The 14,212-nt window shown below is 38.4% G+C and overlaps 1 protein-coding gene across 3 annotated transcripts in view; it reads right to left on the bottom strand.

Annotated features, from left to right (window-relative positions):
- Positions 1-14,212, bottom strand: part of ppp1r9ala (protein phosphatase 1 regulatory subunit 9A-like A) — a 76,187-nt gene that overhangs the window by 3,583 nt on the left and 58,392 nt on the right. For 2 of the 3 annotated variants that reach the window (XM_077217041.1, XM_077217042.1), the window contains exons 7-16: positions 13,036-13,194; positions 12,886-12,939; positions 12,567-12,796; positions 11,263-11,359; positions 11,098-11,176; positions 9,111-9,262; positions 8,745-9,006; positions 7,765-7,816; positions 7,542-7,613; positions 3,702-3,900 (exon numbers count right to left, since the gene is read on the bottom strand). In XM_077217041.1, the coding sequence (XP_077073156.1) occupies positions 3,702-3,900; positions 7,542-7,613; positions 7,765-7,816; positions 8,745-9,006; positions 9,111-9,262; positions 11,098-11,176; positions 11,263-11,359; positions 12,567-12,796; positions 12,886-12,939; positions 13,036-13,194 (1,356 nt within the window). Of the gene's footprint in view, positions 1-2,372; positions 2,418-3,701; positions 3,901-7,541; positions 7,614-7,764; positions 7,817-8,744; positions 9,007-9,110; positions 9,263-11,097; positions 11,177-11,262; positions 11,360-12,566; positions 12,797-12,885; positions 12,940-13,035; positions 13,195-14,212 lie in introns of all 3 variants that reach the window. The other variant, XM_077217040.1, reaches the window with a different exon arrangement.

Here is a 14,212-nt window from a genome sequence, read left to right as displayed (position 1 = left end):
GGAGTCATTATGAGTGAATCATTGAATCATTCATTATATCTGACCCCCCCCCCCCCCAAAAAAAAATAATGAATTAAAATTATTATTATTTTTTAAAATAGACTACATCAATTTACATTTTGTCAGAACCTCTAGAAAATTACATATTATTTTAGTTTCGTTGTCTGTTCAGTAATTGTGGGAGAATCATGATCTCTATTTGAAACAAATGTTTTTATTTTCTATTCTCAGTTTATCTAGGATTGTGCGGCTCTAGTTGTTACTGGTTTCTTGAATCGATTAGATTCCAATTCCCAAGCTTTGATTTAATTCAATTTTGATATTGATTCATCTGGTTATACTGTATATCAGCTACAGTACATGTCAGTTTAAAGGAAAAAAAATATCAACCCACTAATGCTGTAAACTAGACAGGAAACCCTGTCCGCTGGTACATTACAATAATATTAAAGGTTAAAATTAGCAAGAGTCCAAACTACTCAATTCAATTGCTATCTATTTTAGATATAATTAACACTCAAATAAAAACTGAGTTGAATTCAAACGTTTAAAATTGCACATAAGGCAGTTTTTAACTTCTTTTAATTAAATTATAATGCATCTATACTCCATTTGTTGAAATATAAACATTTAAACAATGGTTGTTTTCCTGAAAGATTGATTAAACAAACATAACTAACAGCTTGAGTAGAAATATAATGAATATGCAGTATACTGCATATATTTATTAAAATTTTCCTCTCTGGTTATTTTTTTATAGCTATCTATCGAGATATGGTCATTGAATGGCTTTTCTGAGATAAATGTAACTTTAACCAACATTGTTTACAAGCTGTTTTATTGACGACTTTCGCCTTTGAGCGATTACATGATTACGCCTTTGAGCGATTACATGATTACGCCTTTGAGCGATTACATGGGACATTTCAGTAAGTTACAGCATAGCATCAAAGTTTATGTGCTGCTTGAAGAGCGACAAAACCACATATGTTGGAATTTCGTGATTAAATTGATTTTGTTTCTTATCAAAAGTAACTAAACTAAAGCTCATCGCGATTACTCAATGGGAAGCGCGCAACAAATAATTTTGACTTTTTTTCCATGCATCAACAGAATCGATCTTGGGATTTAAGAATCAATATCGGTTCATCAAAATGAAAGTTATCAATATTTTCAACCCAGCCCTATTAATATTGCATTATATCGCCCAACTCATATCGGTCAATCCCCACCTACCTACAACTACAACATAACAGCACATACTAAACCAGATCAGCAGCGTAATGCATCTACAAGCAACAATGTTGTATTAAAGGGGTGGTAAAATGCCCTTTTCACAAGATGTAAAATAAATCTCTGATGTCCCAAGAGTGTGTGTGTGAAGTTTTAGCACAAAATACCCCGCAGATATTTTTTGATAGCAAGTTCAATTTTACATAGCATATCACTTTTTGAGGGTTATCAAAAATGCACCGTTTTGTGCCTGTCCCTTTAAATGCAAATGAGCTGCTGCAGAGGGCGGGGTTTAAAGCACTCTTGTGTTTTAGCAGAGCGATTACCTCACGCAGACACACTAAAATGACAGAAACTGTTCTGCCTTTAATGTTAAAACAGAGTCAGACAAAGATGGAGAGACTCAAGAAGTGACAACATGTAGAATGCAACAGGACGTCTCTGAATGGTTAGTTAATGAATTTATATTGCTGATGTGGAGTTAACTATCTTCAATTAGGATATTCTGTCATGTTAATCTATAAATCGCTCGTATAGGAACTGTTGTGAGATGCACACAGAGTGACATTTTATTGCATGTGAAAAGAAGGATGCTAAAGTTTGAGCTGACTCACAAATACAAACAACTTTTCCTCTTCTCAACATGGACTGCGTGTCCCGGGGGCGGGGTTTATGTACATTTTAGGGTTGCTGATGTCACTAAACCCGGGAGGAATGTCGTGTAGTCCCTACCAGCCGTTTGTTGTAGTCCTTTTCTTTAAAAGCAAATATCTCCCTTTGCTTTGAACTTTGAGCGCTGTAACTTTGCAGATGTTGTTTATGCTCAAACAGCAACAATACACACTAGCTAAAGTAAGAAAAGTGAAATTGTGTTTAACCACCCCTTTAATGACAATAGAAGCCTGTATTTGGAGGCTGGAAAAATAATCATTTGAGGGAAAAAAAAGAGTGATTGTACAAATAAATCTGATTAAATAATAAGCAGCATCATGCTCTAGTGCACTGCATTCAGAACAAACACACACACACTAATGTGATTCTACAACTATTAATGCTAGACACTAGGTCTGATATTCAGCTAGAATTTCACTACATTGCTAGATTAAATTTAAGCGTCTATAAGAGAAAATATACTGTACCAAATCTAAGGAGCGACTGAACAGAGAAGACCAGGAGAGGTTTGTCTGTTCGGGGAGAGGGGTTAATAATATGACATCACTGTCCGAAACCTTTACCAAACACGCTGAGGTCATTTCCTGAGCACAGGTCTGGTTATTGATCACATCCGTGCCTGCAGACTTCATCCCAGGACACTCACACTGCTTCTCCTTAGCATCTCACAGTTGAACACAAACTAAACCAAATCCAGCTGGATGCCAGATATTTGTTGTTTAGTTTTAGTCATGTGTTGTCAGAAAGCTGGTTAGTTCTCCCATATGACTCACTTTTACAAGCAATTATATAGACTAGACAGTGTCAATAGTACATACACTACTGTTCAAAAGTTTGGGATTACCAAGTTAAAAATAAATAAATAAATAATTTACATTTTTATTAGGAAAGGATGCGTTAAATTGATCATAAGTGACAGTAAATACTTTTATATTATCACAAAATATGTATATATTTCAAATTATATTAATCAAAGAATTCTGAAAAATACATTTTTATTGTCTTAGTTTCTATAAAGATATGAAGGATCATGTGACACTGGAGACTGGAGTAATGATGCTGAAAATTCAGCTTTGATTACAATATATTCACGTTTTTATAATATTTCACAATATTACAGTTTTTACTGTATTTTTGATCAAATGCATGCAGCCTTGGTGAGCAGAGGAGACTTCTTTCAAAAACATGAAATCTTACCAAACCCAAACTTTTGAACGGTAAGTAGATGATGGATATTTTTTAGTGACTATGAATCATATGAGACACTTTGGTGTCCCTTGACTTAAATACACAGATCTCAGGTTTGTGTTGTGAGAAGCATTAAAGAGAAGCATAAAATATTTGATAACATGAATCACTTAGCAAGAACACTATCTAGTTAAAAAAAACAAATGTCTTAATTTGATCAATTTTGCTTGATTTTTATACTTGTTTAATGTGTATTGCTAGAAATGAACACAAAAAATAGAACAAAAAACATCTAATATAATACTTTTTTTGTATCCTATTTGTGAAGTGACACAAGTGTGTTAGATTTGATATATTTAGACATTATGATTTACATATTATTTAGCCCTGAAACTTCAAGGATCAATATACTAATTAATAAATATGATACCAGATAGTTATGTCAGAATTCACACTCCACATAGTAAGATAATTGTTTTATAAATGGTGTCAAACTTAGTCAATTAATAGTCATTATGTTTCGAAGTTTTATAACAGTTCTGAATTAGTTTGAATCCATGAAAGAGAATGAATTGAGGTTTCTTGCGCAGAACTGAAGAAGTTCTCACCTTGTTCTTGGAGTTGTGTGCATGTTCGCTGGCATCTGCAGTGGTGTATGGGAGACTGCTGGTGGAGGACGACGGCTCTCGGTCTCGCTCTTTGTCCTTCTCTCCAAACCAGGAGAAGGGCATGCAGGTGGGGATGGAGGTCATGGACTCGGAGGGAGAGACTCGCACCCCGGACTCCTCCAGTAACTCTGCTGAGCCCCTAACAACCCCAACACCAGATACGAGAAGAAAAGTGTTGGGAAAGTTCACTTTCTACATGAACTGGTTCACATTTCAGTTCACAAATTTTAAAGGTCCCATATTATGCCCCTTTTCACAAGATGTAAAATAAGTCTCTGATGTTCCCAGAGTGTGTATGTGAAGTTTTAGCTCAAAATACCCAACAGATCATTTTTTACAGCACGTTTAAATTGTCATTTTTTGCCGCTGTTTTAGTGTGTGCCCTTTAAATGCAAATGAGCACAGCACAGGGGGCGGAGCTTCAAGAGCTCACGCTCAGTCTCAGGACAATTTCATCTCACAGAATGATGATAATAATATCAGAAACTCTCAGTAACGGTGTTCATTTCGACCCGGAGTCGGACAATAATGCCTACAGAGTCAGAGTGCTGTATAGAGATGGAACAGGTATAGTTTAGTAGTTTCATTACGGTTATAACGTATTTGTCATCTGCTTGTATGTATCCACCATAAATAGCCTAAAAGTCTGCTGTTTCGGACCAGGTCCGAATGATGATCAAACATATACTGATGAGTTTAATAAAGTTTATTGTACATAACACAGAAGATGAAGCATCAGTTTTACTTCAGAAACTCACCGTAAGAGCTGAGTAAACAGTAAGATATAAGAAGTGCGCAACTACATAAACGAATTTCGGTAGAGTTGAGGGAGCATTTTCTTTAAAGACAAAATAATTCCACCTCGTCTTCAGCGGCTGCCTCAGATTTGGGAGTAAAAAGAGAGAGAGCTATGTGGAATAATACATCCAGCCACACAACACCTACAACACTGGGAGACATTCTTATGAGTGCAGCAGCTGTGAACTCGATCAGGGCGGGTCTATGTTAGAACGGCAGTGTCTGTCAACACACGTGGGCGGGGCCTGTACTTAGTGACGTCACTAAAACAGCATTCTGAAAACAGGTCGTTGGGAGGCACTGCTGATGATTTATGGGGATTAACAAAAAAGGAGTGAGTGGATTTTTATCACTATTGGGTGGTTGTGTACACACACTGCCAACACACATGTATGTCCAAACAGCATGCAAAAGTGAACTTTGCATAATATGGGAACTTTTAAATGAACTAGTTCTGGTCATAGTTCATACTTCAAAATTTTGAACTAGTTCGTAGTTCTTTTTTTTCCATATGTTGCTGCGAGCTATTATTTTTCAAAATTATTGCCACAGCCCATATAGAACCACAGACAGCACTTATTTTATCGGCGGGCAAAGTTTGCACAGAAATGTAAGATTTTTCCCATCCTCCAGCCCTAAAACTCATTTAAATGATCATAGGACGCCTCCTTGCTGGATTTTGTTTTGATGACGCATGCGGCTGTGCGACACTGGTGGCTGGTGTTGCCAGATTGGCTGTTTTTTCCGCTACATATTAAGGCCTGTTTACGGTGTGTTTTAGCCGGGTTTTCGTCTGAAAGGCTCTATAGAAATCTGGCACCCTATTGAACGAAGTTAAACTGAGAGTGCTGCCGTTCACAGACACCAGAATGAACAAGTTCACAGTAACGTTCATCAGGCAGTAATACAGTACGTTCAGTTCACGTTCGCCCAAAATATGAACGTGTTCAGGCACAACACTGCAATACACATACAGCCAATACAGTGTTGGCAGTGACAAAGTTTGTGTTTGCTGCTTCAGTTGTTGTGGTGCTGATTCACAATGTTTCTAGATCATTATGAACAGATGCATTTTAAATAATTGCAAAATGCTTCATTAGCCACAAAAAAATTACTTTTTCAAAACCCAAATTTCCCTGTTTTGGCCCTGAAATGACCAGCTAACATCATTTCACTAATCATATCATCAGCATATGGGAAAGCGTGAACAAGTATCACTCTATCATTCTGATTGGATTATCAGAGCAGACTATTAAAGGTTCCCTTCCAACCCATGTGTCCTTGTGTTTGCAATGGTTAGTTCAAACAAAGATGTGCAGCCATTGCATTAAAATGGCCTTACGTGTAAGGAAATAGCTGGAAAGAATATTGGACCTGAAAGAACTTTGGTGAAGACTTCTGGACCACGGCCTGGACTCAAGGAGGACAGCAAAGAAGACACTTCTCTCAGAGAAAATCATCAAGGACAGAGTGAGATTCTGCAGAGGTACAAGGATTGGACAGCAGGAGACTAGAGCAATGTTATTTCCCCCTTTCGACTGCTTGGAAAAACTTCTGGAAAAACAACTGTCCGGAGAAGAGGAGGTGAACGCTAGCATGAGTCTGGTGTCGTGCCAACAAAGAAGCATCCTGAGACCGTCCATGTGTAGGGGTTGCTTTTCATCCAATTCTTCCCAAAACCACTCCCATGAATAAAGAATGGAAGTGCATTTTCCAGCATGATGGAGCGCCATGTCACAACAAGGCAAGAGGGATAATGAAGTGCATGGGAGATCATTACATTTCAATTTTTTTAATCATTTCAAAATATACCCCTTTTCCACCAAGGCAGAGCTGGTGCTGGTTCGGAGCCAGAGCCTAGTTTCAAATCGGTTCTTTGTTTTTCGACCACCAAAGCACCAGCTCCGAACCATTAAAAGTGGTTCTTAAGTAGCACCAAATCATTGCTGGTCTAGAAGTAAGAACCGCTTACGTCAGTGGCTGGGGGCGGGGTTACCGTGACCAACAAGACGAACAGAAACTTGTGACCGCCATTTTTTAAATAGCAGCTAATCGTGCTAATAGCAGCTCGATTGTAATCTCCGTTAATGCAAGTTACGGCGAGCTGCACGAACGTGCTGGATTCGCCATGTTTGGACACCGATGTAGGTTTGCAAAGCCATGAGCATAAAAAGTAACGCAACGACCGCCATTGTTGATGGAAGGCTTGTTCAAGATGCATCGGAGCGGCATGGACTGATCGGAGCTGCGGGAGTGTTTGGAGAGCATACGACTCCTTCTGCTTTTGGATCGCTCTCGCAGTGCTTCGATGTCTTGCGCCGAACCATCTCGAACAAGCCTGGTGTGTTTGTGTTTGGCGCTGCTGCGCTAGCGTTGCTGGGCAACATGAGATGACGTAAGATCTGGCTCTGCGATGGCTCTCTAGCCTGTGGAAAGGCAAACCGGTTCTTTGAAAGCTCATCAGTCGAACCAACTCCGAACCGGCACTAGCTCTGGCTCTGACCCAGCACCTGGTTCTTGTTGGTGGAAAAGGGGTAATAGAGAACCTGTGGTCAGTCCTCAAAAGACAAGTGGACAAGCAGAAGTCCACAAATTGTGATCAAATTGCGTTAATAAAAGCAAGAATGGATTGCCATCAGTCAGGATCTGGCCCAGACGCTGATATCCAGCATGACTGAGTAAATTACAGAGGTTATGAAGATGATGATTCATCACTGTAAATATTGACAGCCAATAAAAGCCTTTAAAACCTTAAATTAAATGCTTATCATTGTTTTCCAGCATACTAAAAAAAACGTTAAGAAAAAAATCTTCCAATACAAAAGCAGCAAACTTTGCAGAACACAAAATGTTGGTTCCTATCAGAGGACCAGATTTGGGAAAACAGCTTTCACACTGACAAACCTCTAATATCAAATGGATTTGGATCCACATTAAAAGTTGAATTGTGAAAATGTCATCAGTGTGTGTGTGTGTGTGTACCTGCTGTCCAGTGACGCCCTTGTAGATTCTTTGTTAATTTTTTTCCCCTTTCCTCCAGATTTCCTTAAACCACTATCAGAAACAACATGCATTATATACACAACACAATCCATAAGGAACTTACAATAAGAAAAAACAGTAACTTCACAGTAAACCATTCAAGGCTCATTTATTGATATTGTAAGATACTATGGATGGTGGGGAATAGTTTTTTTGCACCAACCCAAAATCTGGGAATCTTCTTTTGGTTTTTCCAGCTGTATCATTAGACTCGTCTGAAATAAATAACAGAAATGTATCAGAACACAAACACAGACAAACATCTGATGGCCAGGCTAACATGAATTGATTTGCACTTTCTTGTCGTAGCAATGAGAAAACTCTTTGGGGCAAAATCACTCTACAGCTGGACTACTTTAACAAGCCATTTCAGTGCAACATTTCTAGTGATCATGTCTGCCAGTCAAAAGGCTCCTTCACACCAAGAACAATAACTGTAAATATCACTATAATGATAACTATAGCAGCGTCTACACAAGCGGAGGATGACGGTCTGTTTATTATACGCGAGTTTTGTCGTCCGCCGCTATAAATGCTCAAGATCTAGAGATTCTGATTGGCTGTCATTGTGTTTACCATTCATCGCTGGAAAAAATCATTCTGAAAATGATTCCAATGATATCATTTCTCTGTGACATTATCATTAAAGTGTTGGTGGGAACTCTGCTATTCTTTTATATTTAGAATGATTTTTAGAACTATATCTTTATTATTATCGTTATAGTCATCGGTCTTCATGTGAACTCATATGAATTCTTATATATTTCCGAAAGCTTTAAGGCCCTTAAGTCATAATTTAGGTGCATTTCTGTGCATATTGTCCCATTCAAACTGTGTCCCATTGTCATGTGTTTGTGCTTTATTTGACATTCCTTTCAAAAAGTATGCCAGGAAACACAGTCAGGACGTGCAAACAAATGCCACTATCAGTAGATGCAATTTAAAAAGTAAAAAAAGAAAGAAGACATTAACACTTTTATTGAGCAATGCTTACAATTTTTTATCCAATCAGAATTTGGATTCAGAACTATCTGTATAATAATTACTAAACAGATTTTGTTTTATCATATTGCTGTTGCTAGGCGGAAAATAGATAATTGTAAAAAGCTCCATGCTAATGGAATCCTAAATCCAGCAAGTTACCTTTGACCTCTTTGCCCTTGCCTTTGGACTCTCTCTTCTTCACGTTCCTCATGAAGCTGGAGGGGGAGGAGTCTTTGGGGGGCGGGAGGGCGGGGCCCTGAGGATCCCTCTGCACTGATTGGCTGCTGCTCGTAACAGATCCCTCATCCTTCGTCTGGTTTGCAGGGGAAGATATGGCCACCGGCAGGGACAAACTCTCCTGGATTGATCTCCTACGAGTCGGTGGAGAATCTGGACTCAAAGACTCGCTCTCATCCTCACCCTGAAATAGAAACAAGCGCATCCAACTTTAAAAGGCATTAAAAGGAGAGGAATTGGGTTTTTACAGCAGTCAACTGCTCATGAATATCTCAAGCTCTTTGTGACCTGTGCTGGTCCCGTCGGGGAGTTGAGCGTCTCTTTCAATTTGCTTCGGGACGGGGGCTGGCGTTTGGACCTCTGAGCCGGATGGGCTCTTGCACGATGGGCGCTGGTGTCCAATCGCTCCGTCTCGGGAACCACCTCACTCCAGTCGGCTCCTGGAGAACAATCCACTAATCATCAACCAACGCTTCTGGAGATCTTTGGAAAGCTCTCCAATTTTCTAAATTATTCGCTCATTCCCTGTAAATGTATTGTACTATATACAGTGTGGGCAGAATTAAGACGCTCTGGTCTATTTGTACACCGTTTTCTCAGGGAATAGAATTTCCGCATGTCTGGCTGAGCTATGTTTGCCTGGATCAACACATATTTTGAAAAAATAGAAAGCTGCGATCACATTTGCCATTGCTCTGCAAAAGTTTGTGGGTGAAATCCAGTCATTTCAATTGGGCAATTGGGAGTTTTGACTTAGAGTGAAGAAGTTCACCATGCAGATTTCGCTCGTGTTCAACGCTGATGTCAGAAAGCTGCTTGGTTTCAAAGTGACTTCTGTGTGTACAGTGCTTCATACATTGCTACACTACTGACAATGGACCTTTTTTTCCTACAAAATGTTGCTAATGTGACCGCACCTAAAGAGTTCAACTCATTCCCCACAATAGGTGGGGGTTAGGGGCAGTTTCTTCATTAGGGCGATTGGGCAACGCACCACCAAAGATGCGAAAGAGACTTTTTCAATCACATTCGCATTCCACTATAGAGTTACGCTAGCCATCACTGTTGTTCTGCCTCTGGATATAGTCCAATCAGCGCCAAGTCAAGTTCTGTGGAGTACCGCCTCTTTTTGGGCATTTCACTCAGGCCGAGAACCATACAGAGTGTTCCCATAGACTTACATTCAAAGATTTTTTTTTTTCGAACTGAAGGCACAGCCATTCATTCCCTATGGGTTCAGGGAGGGCTAGCAACAAATATACCTCTATTAATAATATTTAAGCTCAAGTGACATCCAATCATTTCCTCAGTGCATAACTTACATTTCACGGGCATATTCTCCATCTGTAAATCTTAGAAATGCAAGCACATATTTCCATTTTGCTGTCAGGAGTGGACGAGCCATCTGAAAGCTCAACTTTCGTGAACGAGCGCCGCCGTGTGCATGCAGACGTAGCACAATAGAAAAGGAGCGCAATAATTCTGACTAAAATATACATTAACACTAAAATATAAATATATTTCGCTAAAATATTTGTTGTTGTTGGCAACATAAATGTGCTGTAGAATTTCAAACCTACAAGTGTATTAGTTTTGTTTTTATTTATATTCATTTTAAGTTTAGTGAACTTAACTACTTCTTTAAAAAGCATTATTTTGTTTTTAGATTGTAATGCTGCAATGTTAGAATGAAATGTGATTTGGATAGACTGCACGGTTACATTCACTATGTTTGTTTTCATAGCCTTCAATATGAACATTGTTTGTAGGACAATATAGATCAGGATATACAGTAAAATAAAAAATAAATACACATTTTTTTTTTTCAAATAGAAAAAAAATTAAATACTGAGATAATACCATTTAACTGTTTAGCAATTGGATATTGCCCAGCCCTACCTTATGGCATGCTTGAAATGCTGAATTTTCCGTTTTTAGCTAAGCAGTGATTATACATTATTATCACTGTTAAATGGTTATTTAACAAATAGCCTACATTCAGTCCTGCATTAATAATTCAGTTTGTTTGTTTGGGAAGCATAATAGGTCATCCCAACACTGAGAGTAAATTTCCCATATGAAAAGTCAATTTCATGCTTATTTAGCTTAATAATGCATCTATATTGTTGACATTCCTCAGTTTGACTATTTCTGTGACTGATCCCATTTGTTTTTTCCATCGTATAACTTCAGTATTGGCTCAGCATGACCTCACAATCAATGAATCCTTCTTGGAATTCAGAGAGCTATTAAAACAACAAGAGGTTTAACTCACCCAAAAGAAGTGAATCTGCAGACTTACTGCCCGACAGTGAAGACTCATGATGACCACTGCTAGATTCAAGCTTCGCCAGCTACAGCGAGAGAGATGGACAGGTGGAGGTCAGAGAACATGAAAGCTGTATGTGTGAGATCATTTCTGTCATGTTCAACCTCTCACCCTCTGCTGCAGATCCTCTATCTGCGTTTTATATGAAGCCTCTCTCTCCTCCAGAGTTCTCCTTAACTCCTCCTCCCTCTGCTCAAACTCCGCCTCTCTACAACACACACATACACACATACATCCAGCCAATCAGAATCTCTGAACTCTTAAGGAACATTTTAGGCCCCACTCTAAAGGGTTAGTTGACCGAAAAGGATTCTCACTCTCATATCATTCCAAATCTGGAAACGTTCTACTGTGAAACACTGAAGGAAATTTGAAGGAAATTGTTCATACAATTAAAACATACTGTGACTATTCCAAGTGTAAAAAGGACAAAATGCAGTAAAAAAAAGTCCATACAACTTGCGACTATACTCCCAGAGTTTTGATGACAGCTTTGAGTGACAGAAGGACTGTAATCAGTTTGTTCCTCAATAAAAACTATTGTTTAACTTCAGAAGACATATTGTACGAGTCACATGGACTACTTTTACAGAGGTTTTGTGTCATTTTTCAACAGCATCTGATTTTCATTGTACAGAAATGAACATCTTAGGCATTCCCGCAAACTGCTTCTTTAGTGTCCCACAGAATAAAAACGATGATATGAGGATTATATGGGGGGGAATGTACTGTAGCAAAACAAACCTGTGCAAAAACAATTCTGCTAATTCTTTTTGAATGAACGCATTCAAAAGTTTGGGGTTGTTTTCTATTCCTTTCTTTATTTCTGTAGATTAAGTCTCTTCTGCTCACTCAATTACTTAAGCAAAAACGGTCAAAACAGTAAATATTATTGCAATTTAAAAGAATCAGTTTTTTGAGATGGCAAAGCTTAATTTTCAGCATCATTACTTCATCTTTAGTGTCACATGATCCTTCAGAAATCATTCTAATGATGCTGATCAAGAAACATTTCTGATTATTATCAATGTTGAAAACAGTTTTTGCTGCTTTTTATTTTTGTGGAAACCGTGATACAGTTTATTTTTCCGGATTATTTGATGAACAGAAATTTCGAATGGAGTTATTTGTTTTGTTTGTTTGTTTTATGTTATTGGAAATGGAAATATTTTGTAACATTATGCTATACTTTTAATCAATTTAATGAATCCTTGCTGAATAAAATATGAATTTCTTTAAAACCCCAAATACTTTGAATGATAGCGTGTAAACACAGCTTTCAAACTCTGTGGAATACTTGTTTCTGATTGGTCAATCGCGCCATCCAGTGATCTTTCATTCCCCGATAACAACCGCTGAAAATGAAAATCTTAGGTAATATTAATGGAGAGGTTAGTGTTGTCGTCTCCACTCACTTCTGCTGATAGTCTTTGAGCAGCTTCTTGGCTTTGCTGTATTTTTTATCCAGAGCTTCATACTGGCCCTGCGTGTCATTGAGCTGTTCGTTGATGCTTTTGCAGAGAGCTTGAGCCTCCAGCCAGTTCTTCTCCATCTGAACGATCCTCTCAGAGTTTTCCTGAACGCTCCTCTCTAACTGAGCTTCCCTCGCTTCCCACGCCGCACGCTCCTCCGACGAATCCCTCAACTACATCATCAAACAAACATCACCGTTTAAACACACAGGAACTGCTATACGTTTGATATCAATGGATACGATGGTTCATAAGTTCGTACTCTCTCTTTTAGTTCATCTACTTCCGCCTCTGCAATGGTGTGTTTAATCTGGAGCTGAAAATAAAATAGAATATACAAAGAATTAAGAAATCATTCATGGCAAACTGTAAAAACGTTTGTTTTTGTTAAATGAAAAGCACAAGGTGCTACCTCTTTGAATCTGAACTTTAGCTGAGTGGTGTCCATGTTTGATGGCAGGAACACTTCTTCGCTCTCTGGCAGGTCGTACACTTCCACATTCCTCCTGCCGAAACTGGAGCCCAGGATAACATCCTCCCCTCCTTCCTCCTCGTCCTCGTAGTGCTCGTCCTGCAATGACATCAGACACACAGACATGATGTAACACACACACAACAAGAAACAACCAGTCCAACAAACATGAGCTGAATCATTTCCCTCTTATTTTACATAGCTGGTAAAACGTACCAGAAAAACAGAGTGACTGAACACGTATAAACAACCCGATTTCGATTGTGAATGAACTCACAAATCTGTTTCCTCATTCAACATGGTGCGTTTTTACATATTTTTTGCATACTTGAGAACATTCAACACAAAGCAGCTCTGAAGAGATTACAGCTGAAAAAGCCTGGAGATGCTTAAACTCCAGTCTATCTTCAAAATATCTTCTTTTGAGTTCAGCAGAAGAAAGAAATGAATACAGGTTTGGACCAACTTGAGGGTGAGTAAATGATGATAGAATTTTCAGTTTTGGTTGTACTATCCCTTTAACTTTTAAACTGAACGGCACGTTTTTTGAATGTCGTGTCACGCTTGCGATGCTGCAAAAGACGCAAGCGCAGCCGTCAGACACGTCCATCTTCTGTTATGGATTTTGCCAAGCAAAGGTAAATATGACTGCACCTTAAAACCCTCTGAAAAGATTAAAATAAAGTTAAAAAGGTACGTCTGGATCCAGATAGCCCCTGCTGGCAGATCCCATAACTATACCAAATCATGTTTCTTGATTGACATCATAAATAACATGCCGCAAACCACTAACTTGGAGGAAGTAAGCAAATTGTTACACACTTATGAACTTATAATAAATACACTTTAGGAGTCTTTAGGAACAACTATAACCAATAATTAACATCAACAATAACATACACAGGAACATACAGAAATGTACTGATACTAAACTACAGTACAAAAGTAGGTCCCACTTTATATTAAGTGGCTTTAACTACTATGTACTAACATTGAAATTAATTATTTGATACAATGGACTTAGTGTACATGCATGTTTTTACATTGTACTTATATTTAGAAAATGCATGTAATGTAATTACAGCTATAATTAATGTATGTAATTACACTGGTGACC

The sequence above is a fragment of the Siphateles boraxobius genome, unplaced genomic scaffold (assembly GCF_051911475.1).
Source record: "Siphateles boraxobius isolate OS27281-9 unplaced genomic scaffold, OSU_SipBor_1 7, whole genome shotgun sequence".
NCBI classification, from domain to species: domain Eukaryota; kingdom Metazoa; phylum Chordata; class Actinopteri; order Cypriniformes; family Leuciscidae; genus Siphateles; species Siphateles boraxobius.
This window is presented reverse-complemented; position numbering and strand designations above follow the sequence as displayed.